A 22568-nucleotide genomic window follows, 5' to 3' on the forward strand; every position below is an offset into this window, starting at 1 on the left:
GAAAGTCACCCAGTAAAATACTACTTGAGTAAAATTAAAAAATAATTCGATTTTAAATATACTTAATTATAAAAGTAAATGTAATTGCAAAAATATACTTAAGTATCAAAAGTAAAAAATTATTTCAAACGATTTCTATTACGGCTAGTCAAGGGCACACTCCAACACTCAGACATAATTTACAAATTAAGCATGTGTTTAGTGTGTCTGCCAGATCAGAGGCAATAGGGAAGTTCTCCTGGTAAGTGTGTGAATTGGACCATTTTGTTGTCCTGTTAAACATTCAAAATGTAACGAGTACTTTTGGGGGGCAGGGGAAATGTATGGAGTCGTAAGTACTTTACACCACTGTCTAGGGAGACTGACTTCCAGGAGTGTCCAAATTAAAACTATTAGGGAAAAAACTCAGAATTCTTAATAACTACACTGTAATGTGACAATAACAAAGACACCATATTTGAGAAACGAATCATCATTGTGTGTGTCATCATGCATGTCATGCGGTGACTCCCATATATTCCCCCATAGCCAATAGTAGTTGCACTGGTTGAAGAAGTCAAATTGTAAAGACTGTAGTATTACTGTAAGTAGTAGATAGATCTCGTCTATGAATAAATTGGAGCGCGTTCTTGGGGAGTAGTCAATGAATTTGCGCGTAAAAGGAAGAGGTAAATTCAAATCACCAGTGGGAACACCGCAACCGCAATATAAGTACATTTTTACTCACTTTCCAGGATAATTTTGTTCAGGATATTCGAAGACCATACGCGTGACCGACCATGGTAACGTTGGTAGTGTATATAGATCCCTCTGCCTGTCCCAGGGTTTACCAAACTCGGTGCACGTTTTGGTTTTTGCCCTAGAGCTACACAGCTGATTCAAATAATCAACTCATCATCAAGCAACGTTAGGGAAAAAACCAAAAAGTGCACCCCTTGGGCTCCTGAGGCACGCTGCAATGTTATTGTTTTGTTTCCAATACTCTTGTATTCTTTGTTACATTTTTATTTCACCGTTTTACACGTTTATTACCCTGTCTATTTACAGTTTAGCCTACTCTATCGCCCCGGGGATATTATCTCAAGGACAGTTTCTGCCAGGTGGTTAGTCCATGTACCAAAGGGATTTCAATTGAGATACTATTCTTAGATGGGGAATCCATTGCTGGGAGAAGTTCTTTACTCCTCAATACACAATCTGGGTTCTTTACTTTATATACAACCAACAAAAAGTACAGATTTTGGGCAGAAGAACTAGCAGTATTTTTGGAGTAGTTGTACTTTTTCAGTTAAAATAACCTACTCTATGTTGGGGCATGTTGTAGCCCAACCCCTTCATGCTTTGTTTACATAAGTGTTTTTTTTCCTTCTGTTTTCCCCACATCATCCAAATACAGTTAGCCTAGTATAATACAGACATTGAATGACAGCCCACCTAAACTCTTTAGCCTAAAAGCATATTGTGGAGAAAACAAAGGAACATTTTCTGTTGGGTATTATTGGATAGGCTATCCAAGTTATTCACTGTAGCTTAATGTTCAGCTGAAAAAGTAATAAAAAAAAACGTTCAACTTCTAGTGACCTTTAGTTTTAATGTGATGGATTGTTTTTCAAAGGACACTCTAGGCCAGGGTTCTTTAACTGTCACATTTCACATGCTGCTCTATGCAGTCTAATGAACTATTATATACTAGAAATGACAACACGTGTATGTTCACTGACAGACTTTGAATGTCACCAAAGTATCTATTTCCTGTGAAATGTCACCCACTCTTTCAACATTCCCAGTTTTGTCTTTCTTTACTGCCTGCTGTCCTCCTACTAAAAGTTTCATTGAGAGGAATCCTGTGGTGGTAGAAACCGTGTCATCCTGAATGACAATTAGAGCTGAGTTATGCAGAGCAAAAAATATGTCAAGGTAATTAAGTATCTCTGTTTATTGAGGAAGTGTTACTAAGCCAACTGTGAACATTCCTCCAATATGAGCCTGTGGTCTGTAGTGCTTGAACATTTCAACAGCCTTGAGTTTACCCAACACTTTTATATATTAGCAGTCACAGACACATATTGTTTTGAAAATACTTCTTGGTCAAGTTATTTTACTTGTTAAATATAATTTTGAATTGACAGCCTTCAGCTGACTCCCCCCCCCCCCCCCCCCCCCCCCCCCCCCCCCCACACACACACACACACACACACACACACACACACACACACACTCTGTTCATAGAGTGTCTTGCATACCAACCTTCCAGTTTCCACACAGGAAACAATGCCCTGAAGTAACTCCTATGGGTGTGTACAATGTTGAAGTGCCTCACTGGTAATGCACGAAGGACATATTTTATTCAGCACACCCTAAAGAGCTCTTTTTACAGAAGGAGCAGTGTTACATTTCATTGTTTCAATATTCTTCCCCTGGCTGTCTAGGGGGGAAAAGTGAGACTCTGTATTACTGTACTGCTAAAGAGTCATTTTTGAGATTGGGCCAAAGAGAGGGAAAACTGGAAAAAGAAGAATGTTTCCCCCTATGTAAATACTGGCAGTTCTGTATGGACTATATTTAGAATCACTCAATATTTGGCAAAGCTTCTGCAAATATTAAGACCACGTGTTGCATTTTATGTAACAGAGTAGAGGGGAGACTCGTAAGAGAAAGAGCATTATATCAACTTCATGTCTATGTTATCCCTTCCTGAATTTTCCTACCCTCCATGGAAAAAGGCAAGAACTTTAATGTAGTGGTATGGATAGTAGTAATGTTCACATAGGCTAGAATAGAATACGCCAGAGCAATGTATTCAGAAAGTTGGGCCATTGCGGTTTCTGCATTCTGATGCATTTGTATGACACTACAACATTTTATGGCAGCCTTGTTAGCGACCATTAACATTACAATGGGTATATAAAGTCTAGAATGAGCATTATGGTGCATTTACATGACAACATTTTATGGCAGCAGTTGCAGCCCCCCATTAACATTGCAGGGGGAATATTTAAATAATACAATGTAACAGAAGGAATTGGAACAATATTCACAATTCTAAAAGTTGGCCCAACTCTCTAAATGCATGTCTCTGGTAACAGCTCATAGACAGTTCCATAACTATTTGCATTCTCAATGCTCTAGAATATTTTGCATCAATTCTGAATTCCATTAAAGAGAGACAGAGACCATATTTTGTAAGTGTGTGATATCAGTGATATCAGTGATTTATTGCTACTTGTCAAAACAACAGTGTTTTTGGTGCTTGTACAGTTTTATAAGGTGCTTGTTTTAAAAAAATACAAGTAATATGATTATTGTGGCAGATGTTTGTGTATGTATTACATTTTATGTTTAGGTTTCTGCATTTGGACTTGGACTTGTTGGGTTATGGTAGAGCTAAGTTACTAAGAAGAAAACTTTGGGGTCTCTTGCAGGCTTGAAACATTGGCATATTACTGGATGGCTATTTTGGATATCCTTAATTCAGATAGGGGTGTGAGAGAATGGGCGTGGGTAGCAAGGTGACTCATGCTTTACGAATTGTTGTTGCGTTACGGTGATAACTGATAGTTAGTTTTAGTATTTTGCTGTAGTGGGAGATGGTGCATGTGTTGGTATCTTTAGTTTTGTAAGTATGACAGGGTGAGTTCTCTAACAAAGCATGAGAGAGGGAGCAGCAGTTAGAGTTCGTTATTTGTTTTCTATGCTTCCAGTCATGATCAGGAGTGTCTATTTGTCTACTCCACGGTGCTGGGTGTGACTGTGAGACCAGGCTGCTATCTGAGGCCCTAGCTAGAGATGGACATTGAGGTGGGCATCCAGGAGGAGGACATGGAGGGCTCGTGGACCCTGCTGTCGTGGCTGGCCTCCTGTGTGATGGTGTTTGGAGGATCCCTGCCCTACGTGCCTCAGTACCAGGAGATCCAGAGGAGCAGCATCACTGAGGGATTCTCCACCTGCGTCTGTCTGCTTCTGCTCATCGCCAACATCCTACGGATCTTCTTCTGGTGAGTCCAGGGTAGAGAGGGTTCACTGGGGACCGATTACATTGGGTATATGCACAGTGTACACATCCAGTGAAACTGCCAGGTGCTGTGTAGAGAAAACAGTTCAATGTAAACAGAAGAAACCTATAAATTATTGTACAGTATGCTCACATCATGACCTAATGAAACAATTCACTTGTGAGCATACAACAGTGCAGGTTTGTTTTGTTTCCTTGAAACATGGATTGAGAAGTGGTTAGAGGAAGTGAGAAGCATTGTCTGCGCTGACATTGTAATTTGATTAACCACTGTAATGTTGTCTACCTACAGGATAGGGAAGCAGTTTGAACTGACTCTGCTCCTCCAGAGTGTCGTCATGATCATTACCATGCTGGCTATGCTCCATCTCTGCTGCAACATCCAGCACACCAACCGCGTCAGCACCAAACAGCGCCATTTCACAGGTAAGCCAACCAAACCATAAACACATCAGGCAAATAGCCCTATTTCAATTGTATTATAATGCATGTACTTAACTTGACCACTCATCACATTTGAAAAATGAACACACAGTTATAGTACAGTCGTGGCCAAAGTTTTGAGAATGACACAAATATTAATTTTCACAAAGTTTGCTGCTTCAGTGTCTTTAGATATTTTTGTCAGATGTTACTATGGAATATTGAAGTGTAATTACAAGCATTTCATAAGTGTCAAAGGCTTTTATTGACAATTACATGAAGTTGATGCATAGTCAATATTTGCAGTGTTGACCCTTCTTTTTCAAGACCTCTGCAATCTGCCCTGGCATGCTGTCAATTAACTTCTGGGCCACATCCTGACTGATGGCAGGTCTTTCTTGCATAATCAATGCTTGGAGTTTGTCAGAATTTGTGGGGTTTTGTTTGTCACCCGCCTCTTGAGGATTGACCACAAGTTCTCAATGGGATTAAGGTCTGGGGAGTTTCCTGGCCATGGACCCAAAATATCGATGTTTTGTTCCCCGAGCCACTTAGTTATCACTTTTGCCTTATGGCAAGGTGCTCCATCATGCTGGAAAAGGCATTGTTCGTCACCAAACTGTTCCTGGATGGTTGGGAGAAGTTGCTCTCGGATGATGTGTTGGTACCATGCTTTATTCATGTCTGTGTTCTTAGGCAAAATTGTGAGTGAGCCCACTCCCTTGGCTGAGAAGCAACCCCACACATGAATGGACTCAGGATGCTTTACTGTTGGCATGACACAGGACTGATGGTAGCGCTCACCTTGTCTTCTCCGGACAAGCTTTATTCCGGATGCCCCAAACAATTGGAAAGGGGATTCATCAGAGAAAATGACTTTACCCCAGTCCTCAGCAGTCGAATCCCTGTACCTTTTGCAGAATATCAGTCTGTCCCTGATGTTTTTCCTGGAGAGAAGTGGCTTCTTTGCTGCCCTTCTTGACACCAGGCAATCCACCAAATGTCTTTGCCTCACTGTGCGTGCAGATGCACTCACACCTGCCTGCTGCCATTCCTGAGCAAGCTCTGTACTGGTGGTGCCCCAATCCCGCAGCTGAATCAACTTTAAGAGACGGTCCTGTCGCTTGCTGGACTTTCTTGGGCGCCCTGAAGCCTTCTTCACAACAATTGAACCACTCTCCTTGAAGTTCTTGATGATCCAATAAATAGTTGATTTAGGTGCAATCTTACTGGCAGCAATATCCTTGCCTGTGAAGCCCTTTTGTGCAAAGCAATGATGACGGCACGTGTTTCCTTGCAGGTAACCATGGTTGACAGGGGAAGAACAATGATTCCAAGCACCACCCTCCTTTTGAAGCTTCCAGTCTGTTATTTGAACTCAATCAGCATGACAGAGTGATCTCCAGCCTTGTCCTCGTCAACACTCACACCTGTGTTAACGAGAGAATCACTGACATGATGTCAGCTGGTCCTTTTGTTGCAGGGCTGATATGCGGTCCTGAGGTCCTTTGAGTTGAGTGATGATCTTGTGGATGTAATTATGGGGATTGGTGTGTGTGAGAATAACGTGGAAATGGTGTTTGTATAGTGTCACTGGGCTTTCACATAGAAGAGATAATTTCAGCTCTGGGTGTGAGAGTGTGTGTGGCCAGTGACAGGGGGTCTGCTCTATGTGTGTGTGTGTGTGAGAGAGAGAGAGAGAGAGAGAGAGAGAATTTATGGATAATTGTGTTTTCACAGAACTACAGGTTGATTAAATCTCTTTCATTACATTTACAGAGCCAATCTTAGGTCAGCTTTTTATTAGTCTGACTGGGAACAAAATTAAATCTTGTAATATTACGATATTTCAAAGAGTGTGTTGTGTGTTATTAGATCCCTAACTCCTCGGCCCTAATAATGTATCTGTCATGTTGATTGATTAGTGAATAGATGCTAAGTTATTCATGCTGTAGATATCGGTGAGTTATTGTGGGTTTGTGTGTATATATGTATGTGTGTATGTGTGCTATGTACCCATGCACGAGTCTGAGATTGTGTTATACTGTAGATAATCCTTGTTTGGGCATTGGATATGTGTGAGAGAGACTGTGGTATTGTTGTCTGCTGAGACACTGGGTTCCAGACTGATTCTGTTTTCCCCTGTTGGGAGCTGGAGAGTCCTCAGTCCATCTTTACTCACATCGATTGTCAGTACTGTATGATAGGAGCTCAGCAACCAAACCATTAGAGAACTCTGAACTGTTTTGAGTGCCCTTAATCACCCTGCCACAGACACTACAGGACAACAGATCATCACTCCAGGCCTTTTATTTCCGCTGAAGGGCAGGTCAGCTGTCTGATTTCAGAGGGGATGGAGGGGTGTGATGGTCCAGGCTCAGAATAGACCTAACTTCCTCCCCAATCATTACTTTACTGTACTTACCTCAGGAACATCCTGCTCTATGACAGCCAGCACAGCAGCACCTGTCCCCATCTAACCCTACCACATACTTACACAACACAACTACACACACATGCACACACAGCAGTAAACTTTCACAACCACACACACATGCACAAACAACAATAAATGCTCACAACCACACACCCATGCACAAACAACAATAAACGTTCACAACCACACATACATGCACAAACAATAATAAACATTCACAACCATAAACACACATGCCGACAAGTACCAGCTTTCGGATAACATTTAGCTTCCTTTATTAGAGATTGTCTGAGGTCAGTAAGTAGTATATGGGGGGGATTAAAATACATAGATATGCTATTGTGACCTTTTACCAACTTAGTTTTTTCATGCTGCATGCTGCATAGAGCACAGAAGATGCATAGAGGGTGTTTCAGGAATGACAAACTAGGAAGTGTGAGGCTCACTGTTCTAATGGAGGGGGGAATAGATGGAATGAAATTAGCATTTCTCCTCGCCCTAAAGAAAGGTTGATGTGGTCTATTGTCATTGAAAGTCAACATCATGTCTAGAGTGGCAAAAGGTGATTCACATTCTCTCCACAGTTTACCTCAGAAAGCTCATGGGCCTCAATGTTTCCAGTTATAAATCAGACTTCTTAAAACTGTGCACACGTGAACGAGCATTATAACTTTGCCTGAAAAACACCCATCATTCACCTTTTATAGTGACAATAACACCCTTATTTGCTGTATACATTGGAAGTATTGGAATTAGGCCAAGACAGTATCAAAAGGAAATAGCAATGCTTGGCAAACTTGATCAGATGTCTTTGGAGGTGTTGGCAGAATGTTTCCTTTTGCAGTGACATTTGCTGTATCTGACAGTTTCGGAAAGACCAAAATACCTAGATCAAAATATTTGAAATAGTTTATCTAATTATTACTGTTTAATGGGTCCAATTAAATGAGAGACGGGACAAATGGTAGCCGATACTAACTTGTTGTCGGCCTGTAGGCTATTTTGCGACACAAGCAGCCTATGAAACTATCACAGTCAGAAAAGGTGAGAGATTTATTCTGCAATGATCATGGAAATGAAATAAATAGTATGAAATATATGCGTATTTCTATTTTAGAATGCAAAGATAAGAAACATTTATTTTCTCGCTCTTATCACTAATGGCAAATGTTTGCATATTGTTATTATATTTACACTATCGGTGAAATGTCTTGATGACAGCTTTGCACACTCTTGGCATTCTCTCAACCAGCTTCACCTGGAATGATTTTCCAAAAGTCTTGAAGGAGTTCCCACATATGCTGAGCACTTGTTGGCTGCTTTTCCTTCACTCTGCGGTCCGACTCATCCCAAACCATCTCAAGTTGGTTGAGATCTGGAGATTGTGGAGGCCAGGTCATTTGATGCAGCACTCCATCACTCTCCTTCATGGTAAAATAGCCCTTACACAGCCTGGAGGTGTGTTGGGTCATTGTCCTGTTGAAAAACAAGTCCCACTAAGCCCAAACCAGATGGGAAGGCGTATCGCTGCAGAATGCTGTGGTAGCCGTGCTGGTTAAGTGTGCCTTGAATTCTAAATAAATCACAGTCAGTGTCACCAGCAAAGCACCATAACACATCCTCCATGCTTTAAGGTGGGAAAAACACATGTGGAGATCATCCGTTCACCCACACCGCTTGTCACAAAGACACGGCTGTAAGGAACAAAAATCTCCAATTTGGACTCCAGACCAAAGGACACATTTCCACCGGTCTAATGTCCATTGCTTGTGTTTCTTGGCACAAGCAAGCCTTTTCTTCTTATTGGTGTCCTTTAGTAGTGGTTTCTTTGCAGCAATTCGACTATGAAAGCCTGAATCACACAGTCTCCTCTGAACAGTTGATGTTGAGATGTGTCTGTTACTTGAACTCCTTGAAACATTTATTAGGGCTGCAAATTCTGAGGCTGGAAACTCTAATGAACTTATCCTCTGCAGCAAACTAACTCTGGGTCTTCCTTTCCTGTGGCGGTCCTCATGAGAGACAGTTTGATCATAGCGCTTGATGTTTTTTGCAACTGCACTTGAAGAAACTTTCAAAGTTCTTGACATTTTCTGTATTGACTGACCTTCATGTCATAAAGTAATGATGGACTGTCATTTCTCTTTGCTTATTTTAGCTGTTCTTGGCATAATATGGACTTGGTCTTTTACCAAATAGGGCTATCTTCTGAATACCCCCCTACCTTGTCACAACACAACTGATTGGCTCAAACACATTAAGAAGGTAAGAAATTCCCCAAATTAACTTTTAAGAAGGCACACCTGTTAATTCAAATGCATTCCAGGTGACTACCTCATGAAGCTGGTTGAGAGAATGCCAAGAGTATGCAAAGCTGTCATCAAGGTAAAGGATGGCTATTTGAAGAATCTGTAGTCAATGAACAGCATTCTCACATAGGTGTTCCTTTTGTCCAGGTGGGAGAAGGCAGTGTGGAATGCGATCGAGATTGCGTCATCTGTGGATCTGTTGGGGCGGTATGCGAATTAGAGTGGTTCTAGGATGTCCTGGAGGATGCTGTTGCTGTGAGCTATGACCAGCCTTTCAAAGCACTTCGTGGCTACCGATGTGAGTGCTACGGGGAGGTAATAATTTAGTCAGGTTACCTTTGCTTTCTTGGGCATAGGGACTATGGTGGTCTGCTTGAAACATGTAGGTATTACAGACTCGGTCAGGGAGAGGTTGAAAATGTCAGTGAAGACACTTACCAGTTGGTCCGCACATGCTTTGAGTACACGTCCTGGTAATCCGTCTGGCCCCGCGGCTTTGTGAATGCTGACCTGTTTAAAGGTCTTACTCACATTGGCTACCGAGAGCGTTATCACACAGTCATCCGAAACAGCTGGTGCTCTCATGCATGCTCCAGTGTTGCTTGCCTCGAAGCGAGCATAAAAAGCATTTAGCTCGTCTGGTAGGCTCGTGTCACTGGGCAGCTCACGACTGGGTTTCCCTTTGTAGACTGTAATAGTTTTCAAGCCCTGCCACATTCGTCGAGCGTCAGAGCCTGCTGTAATAGGATTCAATCTTAATCCTCTATTGACGCTTTGCTTATTTGATGGTTCGTCTGAGGGCATACCGCAATTTCTTATAAGCGTCCGGATTAGTGTCCCGCTCCTTGAAAGTGGCAGCTCTAGCCTTTAGCTCGTTGTGGATGTTGCCTGTAATCCATGGCTTCTGGTTGGGATATGTGGGGACGACGTTGTCGATGCACTTATTGATGAAGGTGGTATACTCCTGAGGTGGTATACTCCTCAATGCCATTGGATGAATCCTGGAACATATTCCAGTCTGTGCTAGCAAAACAGTCCTGTAGCATAGCATCCGCGTCATCTGACCACTTCCGTATTAAGCGAGTCACTGGTACTTCCTGCTTTAGTTTTTGCTTGTAAGCAGGAATCAGGAGGATATAATTATGGTCAGATTTGCCAAATGGATGGCAGGGGAGAGCTTTGTATGCATCTCTGTGTGTGGATTAAAGGTGGTCTAGAATTTTTTTCCCCTCTCGTTGCACATGTGACATGCTGGTAAAAATATGGTAAAACTGATTTAAGTTTGCCTGCATTAAAGTCCTCGGCCACTAGAAGCGCCGCTTCTGGATGAGCATTTTCTTGTTTGCTTATGGCCTTATAGAGTTGGTTGAGTGTGGTCTTAGTGCCAGCATCGGTCTGTGGTGGTAAATAGATGGCTACGAATAATATGGATGAGAACTCTCTTGGTAGATAGTGTGGTCTACAGATTATCATAAAGTACTCTACCTCAGGCGAGCAATACCTTGAGACCTCTTTAATATTAGACATCGCACACCAGCTGTTATTGACAAATAGACACACACCCCCACCCCTCGTCTTAGCTTCTCTGTTCTGCCGGTGCATGGTAAATCGCGCCAGCTCTATATTATCAGTGTCGCCGTTCAGCCACGACTCTGTAAAACATAAGATATTACAGTTTTTAATGTCCCGTTTGTAGCATAATCTTAATCGAACGTCATCAATTTTATTTTCCAATGATTGCACGTTAGACAGTAGGACGGATTGCAGTGGGAGTTTACTCGCTCGCCTACGGATTCTCAGAAGGCAGCCCAAACTGCGCCCCCTTTTCCTCCGCCTTTTCTTCACGCAAATGACGGGGATTTGAGCCTGTTCCCGGGAAAGCAGTATATCCTACTCGTTACTCGTTAAAGGAAAAATCTTCTTCCAGTTCGCGGTGAGTAGTCGCTTTTCTGATGTGCAGAAGTTATTTTTGGTCGTAATAGACGGTAGCAGCAACATTATGTACAAAATAAGTTACAAATAAAACAAACAAACTAACAAAATTGCACTGTTGGTTAGGACCATCTTACATGATTCCATATGTGTTATTTCATAGTTTTGATGTCTTCACTATTATTCTTAAGTTAGGAAATAGTAAAAATAAATAAAAACCCTTGAATGAGTAGGTGTTCTAAAACGTTTGACCGGTAGTGTAGCTAGGCTACCTGTTATTGTGTTATAAATAAGAGTGTCATATATTCCCCATTTTCACAAGGCTACTACTTTTGTCTTTCTGCAATGCAATACTTCAACCTCTAGAAGCTGTGCTTGTTGGATGATAAGCACATTCTCACGTCAAGTTTTTATAAAGGTCAACTGTTCCGTGAAAACTGGTGCACGCATAATTTGGCGCATCTTTTGTGCGTACACAACGTTTGTAAATGAGGCCCCAGGTATGTTCCTCGGGTGAAGACCTTGTGGCTTAGAGTTCCTTTACAGCTTAGCAGAGGTTGGATACTGTATTGCTCTATACTGCTGTTAAAGCCAGTGTTGGCTTTGGCTGAGCTACAGTGACAACTCTTTTGAACAATGTGTTGTATGTTAACCTCACCCATCCTAAGCTTTTTATTTGCTAAATTGTTAGTGGATAAGTTGTGTCTCTGTCCTGGTGTAGCATTAAATAAGAGCCTCCCTTCCAACCTCAAGAATAGAGAAATCAATGAGCACCAATGATGATGCCTTGTATCTGCTTTAGTAGTTCAACAGCACATATCACACCTCATTACAAATACTTCTGCAACACTCAAATGTGAGTGAAGGTCATGTATAATTGTTTAATAATTGAGTCTCACGTATAGTATGTTGTTCTAATGAAACAACAGAGCCCTCTACTGGTCATAACTGGACCCTGTCTGTTCATATCTCTTTATCATACAATACCTGTGTTGAAAGTGAAGGGAATGGACTGATGTGTTGTTGACCCAGAGGTAGACTTCCTTGTGTAGTGATGTGACAGTGTACAGAGAGTACCTATGCCAGGTGCCTTAGTAGAGTGGTCTGTGTGTGTTTTTTTGGGTGGGTTTCATTGTGCTGAGTCAGTGTAGGGTCTCTACTGCAGTGTGGGATGTGACTGCCAGTCTGTCTGCCACTCAGGTGGCGTTATCTGCAGCGTGCAGCATTGCAGCGAGGCGAATCAGGTGTGACCGCTCTCAGCACAGACAGAGTTTATTACTCCCCCGCATTTACATATAGAGGTGTACACTTTAATTGAAGCCTAGATAACAGACATCTAATTAACAAGTCAAATGAAGCTAGGCAGGTGTATATGAGTGAGTAGAGTACAGTTTGTAACATAAGCAACATTTACACATTAGCCAACACTTCAGTTTTCCTTCAGAGTTAGTTTTGTGATATGTTTTGTGTTTGTCGTTGTCTCTGATTTTGTGCTTGTTTTAGAATCATTCCCATGGGAAAGTTTGCATAAGCTCTGTCTCTGGTTAAGTGTTGGCCCTCTTAAACAAGAAGAGTGCTCAGTCCTTTTCTAGGAAAGGTTGAGTCAGACTACTGACAGTGGCTACTCCCACGGGGTCATATGAATTATTAAAATTCCAAGAAATACAGCAGATACCCAGCAGACTGACCTGTGAGTTAGAGAGTGGAAAAAGTGTGCCTGTGTCTGCTTTGTTTGTATTATATTGTATGAATTTGCGGGGATGTTTTTAATGGACATTTTTGTGGCACCCTTAAAAATGTCAAATTGACATTGTGCAGAGTAGAATTCCAAATCATGGTGGCTCCTGTCCCCACTACACATTGACAGTTGCTGCACTATGGGCCTGTCTGAATACCATTGGTTATTTATAGATAGATTTATATATTCATGAGTTCATCTTTGACCTAAGTGCTCTGGTTCTGTCCATCTTCCCCCCTGGTCACATCAGTGTAAGATGAGAAAAGATGACCTATTCCACCAACACCATTGATCACTAGTTCTCTCATCACTCCAACAGTAGTGTCAATCCAGAGCAGACAGACAGAGTGTCTATATGTGTTGTGCTTTCTACCAGACTATTGATAGGCAAGGCTAGAGATCATCTCCCTGTTAACAACAGTATATCTCAATCCCCTCTTAGCAGCCATGTTTGTCTTTCCACCACTGTCCCATTAATTTCCCCCTGCCTTCCCTCTTGTCTCCAGTCTTTTGTCTCCCCCCTCCGTCATTCCCGCTCTCTCCCTCCTGCGAGTGAGAGGATGACAAGTGAATGGTGTGGCAGACAGACGGTTGCTGATGATGGCTCCCGAAAGGCATATTCCTCTACCATCTGAAACAGTGAACGAGGCAAAGCATGGCTGACATTAGTTTACCCAGGGTCAGTGTTGAGCCAAACTTCACGGTCTATCAAAGAATATAGAATATAATGTGGTGTTCAGAGGCCAAGACTGCCAAACCACAGGTTCTGATCGGTTCTTGAAGTATTTTCTAGTGTTTCCCTGGTCTGTTCTGATCCTAGTGTATGTCTACAGGCTGAACCCTCACCTCTCTGGCTGCCTCATTAAAATAACCTCATCACACATCACACACAGGGAGCCCCTGGACACCTGCCGAGACCTATCCTGCAGCACCACGCTGCTCTCTCCTCCTCTCCACTCCCCTGCTCTCCACTCCTCTCTCCTCCACTTCTCTCCGCTGCTCTCCTATCCCTTCCGCTCTCTTCCTCCTCTTCTCCCCTCCCCACCTCTCACTCCCATTTTCCACAGATCCGAGACTGGCAATAGACATCTCCAACTTGAAGACAGAGAGAGATGCACACACACACGCACACGCACACACACACACACACACACACACACACACACACACACACACACACACACACACACACCACACACACACACACACACACACACACACACACACACAGTGTCAGGCTCCTTGCATTATGAACCGCTTCTCTCACCATATGGACCCATTAAAGACTACACCAGCACCTATCAAAAGCAAATTAAAATATCTCCCCTATTTCATTAGATTGCACATAAAAACCTGTGCAGTGTTACTCTGTGATATGCTGTGATATGTCCGACAAAAGAGCTGTGACACAGTGAAGGGGTGTGTGTGCGCACATTTGTGTGTGTGCATGTGTGTGCATGCAAGATGTCTGGTGACTGTTTTTGTGTGTTTGTTGTTGAGTGTACTCTTAGCCTCCAGAGTTCTGGTTGTGACGCAAACATGGGCTGCAGATCTTCCGGCCCTGTTTGTGCCCAGGGCTCTCCCAGAGGCAGGCTCCAGTCTCCTCCACCTCGTCTCACACTGTTCTCATAGCCCCAAACCCTGCCTTCCAAACACAGCACCAGTTTATGTCACACCAAGAGAAACCAGCTCTGGTTTAGTGTAACGCCAGTCTTCCATTAAAAAGTGTGCTGCTGCTCTAACCTTGGGGCTGATTCCCCGTTGGCGCTGATACCCCTCATTGATTGTGTGGCTGCATGCTGTGCTACCCAGTAAGGGTGTGATTAGACAGAGTAGTCTGGTGCCTCCAGCCCCTTGACCCTGACAAGATCTTATTAATTAGCTATATTGGCAATAATGATCCAACGCATACAGTCTCTCTCTCTACGCATCAATTGCCTGAACTCTGACCGCTGTGTTGCAACAATGGATTTTTTGCTCTCTCAGAATGTTGTTTCAGATCAAAGGAAGAATAATATATGCCAAAGCTGACAAAGACTGAACGGAGAATGCACAGAACTTCACAAACCTATTCAGACATGAAAGGAAGAACCTATTGTCTATCCTGTTCAACCCCTATTAAAGGAGAGAGGAGGGCAAATGCCAGAGGACAGGCGAGCAAATCAGTGAAAAGGGGACTAAAGGAGTGAAAAAGATACATTTTGGTGGACTTATTATTAATATATATATTTTGTATTTTGCCCACTTTTTCTCCCCAATTTTGTGATATCCAATTACAATCTTGTCTCATTGCTGCAACTCCCCAACGGGCTCAGGACAGATGAAGGTTGAGTCATGTGTCCTCCGAAACATGACCCGCCAAACTGCGCCTCTTAACACCCGCCCAATTAACCTGGAAGCCAGCTGCACCAATGTGTCGGAGGAAACACTGTTCAACTGACGACCAAAGTCATCCTGCAGGCGCCCGGCCCTCCACAAGGAGTCACTAGAGCACGATGAGCCAAGTAAAGCCCCCCCGGCCAAACCCTCCCCTAACCCAGACGATGATGGGCCAATTGTGCATCGCCCTATGGGACTCCCGGTCACGGCCAGTTGTGACACAGCCTGGGATCGAACCCAGCTCTGTAGTGACGCCTCTCGCAGTGCCTTATACCACTGCGCCACTCGGGAGGCTCCATTTCGGTGGACTTAAAGAGAGATTCAGACAGCAAGGCTGACGAGGTTGAGGAAGTTACTTAGGATTTGCCTTGCTACAAAGGGGAATAGTAAAAAGGACATGGTCATGATGCCCTCCACATTCATCAGAATACACTGACCCCACTGTCCTCAATATGCAGGGGCGCAACTTTCACTGGGGACAGGAGGGACATGTCCTCCCCACGTTCTGAAATTGTGTTTTTGTCCCCCAGTTTTATCATTGGAATGTGATACAAAACAAGGCAACGTTGTGCTTTAGGACCATGCGGACACCTCCGAGCGGTCGGGTAGGCTGTTTGAAGTGTTTATCCGACTGGATAAAAAAATATTAATAATAATAATACTTTTTTTGTCCCCACCAGTTCTATAACCAAAGTTGTCCCCCTATCAATATGTCTTGATGATGTGATCTTCCCAAGTCAGAAAACGCTCCCCTTCTTCGTCATCCAGCTTGTCCTTGCTGCCTCATTGCTCCATGGTAGCCCTGGGAGGGAGGCCTAACCACTGTGACCCCCACTGTCCCACACCGGGCTCTCTGATAGGAAGATAGATGCTCTGGGCATCTTTATTTATTTTATTGTTCATTTTAGACTGACTTTGAAGTAGGTTCAAAGTAGTTGGCATATACTGTTGTCTCTCTCCCTGTCTAATGTAATGTCTATTATACTTCATTTCTGTCCTATCCTGTCATTGTTCTCTCCTTAAATCTTTCATTTTTCACTCATTCCCCAACCCTCTCTATCCCTCCCTCTCTCCCAAATCAACTAGCCATTTAACATTGCTACTGCAGTATATTTGAGACATGAATGAGTTAGTCAGTTAGTTAGTTGGTCCTAAATGGATCCCAGTCAGGTGTGTCACTTGGCATTGTGTAGAGTAGAGCCTGGAGACTGGCATCATCAGCATGCTGCTGTGGGGAACCCTGCTGAAACCCTGCTGTAGTGCGTGCGTTACTGTCACTCTGCCCTTGACACCATGCCACTCTTTCTCTCTCCCTCTCTCTGGCTTGCATGGTTGGTTCTTATGTAACTTTTATCAGAGCTGCTTTGTTTTATTTATTCAATCTCTCTGTGTCTCTCTCTATCTCTCTCACACACTATCATTATCCTGTCCTACAGTCTTAATCCCGCCTTGTAACTTCCATTTAACTCAGAGTACAAGAGATAAAACGCAGCCTTTTATTGGCTCTGTCCTTGTCTTGTCCTGATTCTACCTACATTAAAGGAATATTCCACCCCAAAACTATCTTTCGGTATTTGTTTCATTAGTCCATTGTTGATATAGTCCCACAATGTTTTGCATGTCAACAATCAAGTTTTTTAGATATACAGTGCATTCGGAAAGTATTCAGACCCCTTGACTTTTTCCATATTTTGTTACATCACAGCCTAATTCTAAAATGGATTAAATTGTTTTTTCCCCCTCATCAATCTAAGTGAAGTATCACATTTACATAAGTATTCAGACCCTTTACTCAGTACTTTGTTGAAGCACCTTTGGCAGCGATTACAGCCTTGAGTCTTCTTGGGTATGACGCTCCAAGCTTGGCACACCTGTATTTGGTGAGTTTCTCACATTTTTCTCTGCAGATTCTCTCAAGCTCTGTGTGGTTGGGTGGAGAGCGTTGCTGCACAGCTATTTTTTGGTCTCTCCAGAGATAATCGATCAGGTTCGGGATCTGGCTGGGACACTCAAGGACATTCAGAGACTTGTCCCTAAGCCACTCCTGCGTTGTCTTGGCTGTGTGCTTAGGGTTGTTGTCCTGTTGGAAGGTGAACTTTCGCCCCAGTCTGAGGTCCTGAGTGCTCTGGAGCAGGTTTTCATCAAGGATTTCTCTGTACTTTGCTCAGTTCATCTTTCCCTCTATCCTGAATAGTGTCCCAGTCCCTGCCACTGAAAAACATCCCCACAGCATGATGCTGGCACCACCATGCTTCACCGTAGGGATGATGCAAGGTTTCCTCCAGACGTGATGCTTGGCATTCAGGCCAAAGAGTTCAATCTTGGTTTCATCAGACCAGAGAATCTTGTTTCTCATGGTCTGAGAGTCCTTTAGGTGCCGTTTGGCAAACTCCAAGTGGGCTATCATGTGCCTTTAACTGAGGAGTGGCTTCTGTCTGGGGACTCTATCATAAAGTCCTAATTGGTGGAGTGCTGCAGCTATGGTTGTCCTTCTGGAAGGTTCTCACATCTCCACAGAGGAACTAGAGCTTTATCAGAGTGACCATCGGGTTCTTGGTCCCCTACCTGACCAAAGCCCTTCTCCCCCGATTGCTCAGTTTGGCTGTGCAGCCATCTCTAGGAAGAGTCTTGGTGGTTCCAGACTTCTTCCATTTAAGAATGATTGAGGCCACTGTGTTCTTGGGAACCTTCAATGCTGCAGAAATGTTTTGGCATCCTTTCCCAGAAACATCTCAAGGATGATCAATGGAAACAGGATGCACCTGAGCTCAATTTTGAGTCACATAGCAAAGGGTCTGAATACTTATGTAAATAAGGTATTATAAAAATATAAAACAAATAAAAATAAATTAGCTAAAATTGATTAAAACCTGTTTTCACTTTGTCATTATGGGGTATTTTGTGTAGATTGCTGAGGAAATTGTTTTCTTTAATCCATTTTAGAATAAGGCTGTAACGTAACAAAATGTGGAAAAAGTCAAGGTGTCTGAATACTTTCCAAAGGCACGGTATAAACAAAATCTAGGAAATCTCTTTCCATTTATTTAGCAACCTGTATGGCACAGCTGTCCACATTTTTGTCCTCAAATGAAACTGGTATATTTTTCTATTTATGCCGATCATTTTCAGACTATTTGTATCTTTAATATATGGCAAACAAACAAGTTTAGTAATAGTGTATATGGCAAACAAACAATAATAGTGAAGACATCAAAACCATGAAATAACACATATGTAATAATGTAGCAACCAAAAAGTGTTAAACAAATCTAAATATATTTTATATTTGAGATTCTTCAAAGTAGCCACCCTTTGCTTTGATGACAGCTTTGCACACTCTTGGCATTCTCTCAACCAGCTTCACCTGGAATGCTTTTCCAACAGTCTTGAAGGAGACTCACATATGCTGAGCACTTGTTGGCTGCTTTTTCTTCATTCTGCAGTCCAACTCATCCCAAACCATATTAATTGGGTTGAGGTTTGGTGATTGTGGAGGCCAGTTCATCTGATGCATCACTCCATCACTCTCCATCTTGGTCAAATAGCCCTTACACAGCCTGGACGTGTGTTAGGTCATTGTCCTGTTGAAAAACAAATGATAGTCCCACTAAGCGCAAACCAGATGGGAAGGCAGGAAGGTGGTCCCGTGTGGCTCAGTTGGTAGAGCATGGTGTTTGCAACGCCAGGGTTGTGGGTTCGATTCCCACGGGGGACCAGTACGGAGAAAAAATGTATGAAATGTATGCATTCACTACTGTAAGTTGCTCTGGATAAGAGCGTCTGCTAAATGACTAAAATGTAAATGTAAGGTGTATCGCTGCGGTAGCCATGCAGTTTAAGTGTGCCTTGAATTCTAATTAAATCACTGACAGTGTCACCAGCAAAGCACCCCCACACCATCACATCTCCTCCTCCATGCTTCACGGTGGGAACCACACATGCTGAGATCTCCATTCACCTACTCTGCATCTCACAAAGACATGGCGGTCCAAGACAAAAATCTCAAAATTTGGACTCCACCGGTCTAATGTCCATTGCTCCTGTTTCTTGGTCCAAGCAAGTCTGTTCTTCTTATTGGTGTCGTTTAGTAGTGGTTTCTTTGCAGCAATTCATGCAGTCTCCTCTGAACAGTTGATGTTGAGATGTGTCTGTTACTTGAACTCTGTGAAGCATTTATTTGGGCTGCAATCTGAGGTGCAGTTAATTCTATTAAACATATCCTCTGCAGCAGAGGTAACTTCTTCCTTTCCTGTGGCAGTCCTCATGAGAGCCAATTTAATCATAGCGCTTGATGGTTTTTGATACTGCACTTGAAGAAACTTACCAAAGATCTTGACATTTTCCAGATTGACTGACCTTCATGTCTTAAAGTAGTGATGGACTGTCGTTTCTCTTTGCCCCCACTCGGTGCTCCCGAGTGGCGCAGCAGTCTAAGGCACTGCATCTCAGTGCTATATGAATCACTACAGACCCTGGTTAGATTCCAGGCTGTATCACAACCGGCTGTGATTGGAAGTCCCATAGGGCGGTGCACAATTGGCCCAGCGTTGTCCGGGTTATGGTTTGGCCGGGGTAGGCCGTCATGATGAATAAGAATTTGTTCTTAACTGACTTACCAAGTTAAATAAAGGTTCAATAAAAATACAATTATTTGAGCTGTTCTTTCCATAATATGGACTTCGTCTTTTACCAAATAGGGCTATCTTCTGTATACCACCCCTACCTTGTCACAACACAACTGACTGGCTCAAACCCATTAAGGAAAGAAATTCAACAAATTTGCTTTTAACAAGGCACACCTGTTAATTGAAATGCATTCCAGGTGACTACATCATGAAGCTGGTTGAGAGAATGTCAAGAGTGTGCAAAGCTGTCATCAAGGCAAAGGGTGGCTACTTTGAATAATCTCAAATATAAAATATATTTTGATTTGTTTAACACTTTTTTGGTTAATACATGATTCAAAATGTGTTCTTTCATGGTTTTGATGTCTTCACTATTATTCTACAATGTAGAAAATAGTCAAAACATAGAAAAACCCTTGAATGAGTAGGTGTGTCCAAACGTTTGACTGGTACTGTATAATACCACAGTTTTCTTTATCAATCAATATATTTGAGATGAACTATATTATTTGTTGTAATATTTGTTCTATCTTTTCTGGAGGATACATTTTTAATTGTAACCAGCTTTGTATGGCTTGTTGAAGAAAGGGCCATACTTTAAACACATTTTCCATTAGTCGGAAATTAGAAATTGTAATCTGTATAAAGGCAAAAAAAAAATTTAACAAAGGATGAGCCTTTCTTAATAATCTACTGGAGAACCAATTCGGGTTTAAGTATAACTTATGTTTGAGTGAAGCTTTTATTGAGTGGTTAAATGCTTTAATATTTAATAATTTGAGCCCCCCCAAACTCATATTCATTATATAACAGGCACTTTTAATTTTGTCTTAGTCTGTTTTTGCATTCCAAATAAAGTAAAATATTTTTTGCTCATGTGATTAAAAAAAATGAGTTGTCTGGAGTAGGCAGCACCATTAGTAAGTAAGTAGACTGTGATAGGACCTAAGAGTTAATCAATGTGATATTTCCATTTATACACAAGTATTTACCTCTCCATTGTTGCACTATCTTATCTATTTTTGCAAACTTTCAGTTGAAATTGGTTGTGGGAAGTTAATTTATATTTTCTACTTCACCATCTGCCCATTTTATTGGTAAACTACAAGGTAGTTTAAACATTGTGTCTTTAAATGATCCAATAAGTAATATGGTATACTTGACATAATTGGGTTTTAGTCCAGAGAGGCTAGAAAAGTGATCAAGATCTTCAATGAGACTGTGAAGGGATCCGGATTGCGGATTTAAGAAAACACTTGAGTAATCTGCTTACATTGACATCTCTGGATTTCTAACCCCTTGATGTTCTTGTTGGATTTTAATAGCTAGCATTTCGATGGCCATAATACATAGATATGGAGACAACGGACAGCCATGTTTTACTCCTCTTAAAAGCTCAATACTTTCTTAGAAGTAATCATTATTTACTATTTTACACCTGGGGTTGCTGTACATAACTTTAAACCATTGTATAAGAGATTAATCTAAGTTAAATCAATGGCAGACTTGATGTCATGCTAAAGTTTGAGATAACCTCGCTCATCTTAAACTCAAGTCTTCTGCAAAGTTTAGTTTGTTCTCTTTGATCAGGGATTAATTTTTTTTTTTTTTTAATTTTACCTTTTATTTTACTAGGCAAGTCAGTTAAGAACAAATTCTTATTTTCAATGATGACCTAGGAACAGTGGGTAGGGGCAGAACGACAGATTTTTACCTTGTCAGCTCGGGGATTTGATCTTGCAACCTTTCTGTTACTAGTCCAACGCTGTAACCACTAGGCTACTTGCCGCCCCATATATAAAGGATCATCAACTATATTCAGCCGTGGGCCGATTTCTTCTTGAGTGGATGGTCAAATTGACCGCAAGTCGCCCAAACAGATATAATATTTGACTTAAACATAATCATTTCAAACCTTGCTTACATTTGTATACGATCATGTGTCTCTCTATTATGCATGGGAATACTTGGGAACAGATTTGCAAAATTAAAATAACTTGGAGCTGATTTCCTTGGTGTTTTTACAGTCTTATGTCCAACAATGACAAATAAAACCATCCCGCAGGCTGCTAGTTGGGGAACCCTGTCTTAGATTATTATGGAAAGTACCTTGAAAAGGCTTACCTAACATGACCTGCTTTAGTGAGCATTCAGGGATGTGATTGCCTTGGTTTGTGCTGCCTGTGAAATAATCTTCCAGGATAAAATAGCGTGATACTACTATGCATCGGAATATTATAATGTTATGTACAGTATATGCAAATCAGTCCTCTTATCATTTTTTTGAATGCATATTCATTAAACACAGAGGCAGGGGTTGATGAAGGGTCAACCTATAAGACAGAACACTGCAGCAGGGCCACAAGACAATAGAATAGTACTGCAGTCATCTACTATATAAAGCTAAATGCAAATATGGACATGCCTGAATGGCTAAATGACTTAGAAAGTATATTTTATTTCAATTTAATTTGTGAACTTAGAGCTGCCTCATTGAATATGAACTTAATGACTTAGCTATATCGGCACAGTCTTTGTCCTTGTTCAAAAATATTCAAAGAGCTTATGAGAGGGGTACAGTACATTTTCTTTCTAGTGTAGAGTTTGAATGGATCCACATTCAGACCCACATTATTGCTCTCTGATCAGCAGTCATGTCCAGGTCAGTCTGTCTGGTACCCAGTCAGTCTCAGATGCTGTAATACAGCTGTAA

The 22568-nt window shown here is 42.0% G+C and overlaps 1 protein-coding gene and 1 non-coding gene across 6 annotated transcripts in view; both read left to right on the forward strand.

The window, feature by feature from the left end:
• The first annotated feature begins 176 nt into the window (after nucleotides 1-176).
• Nucleotides 177-22568, forward strand: part of LOC106573699 (solute carrier family 66 member 2) — a 95006-nt gene continuing 72614 nt past the window's right edge. For 2 of the 5 annotated variants that reach the window (XM_014148985.3, XM_014148989.2), the window contains exons 1-3: nucleotides 524-668; nucleotides 3702-3995; nucleotides 4305-4438. In XM_014148985.3, coding sequence (XP_014004460.1) covers nucleotides 3787-3995; nucleotides 4305-4438 — 343 coding nt within the window. In that variant the 5' untranslated portion in view covers nucleotides 524-668; nucleotides 3702-3786. Of the gene's footprint in view, nucleotides 242-511; nucleotides 783-3701; nucleotides 3996-4304; nucleotides 4439-22568 lie in introns of those variants that run through there. The other 3 variants (XM_082962691.1, XM_014148987.3, XM_014148986.3) reach the window with 3 other exon arrangements.
• Nucleotides 18871-18946, forward strand: trnaa-ugc (transfer RNA alanine (anticodon UGC)). Its single transcript has one exon. It is a non-coding gene; the product is annotated as a tRNA-Ala (tRNA).

The sequence above is a fragment of the Salmo salar genome, chromosome 16, assembly GCF_965601325.2.
Source record: "Salmo salar chromosome 16, fSalSal1, whole genome shotgun sequence".
NCBI classification, from domain to species: domain Eukaryota; kingdom Metazoa; phylum Chordata; class Actinopteri; order Salmoniformes; family Salmonidae; genus Salmo; species Salmo salar.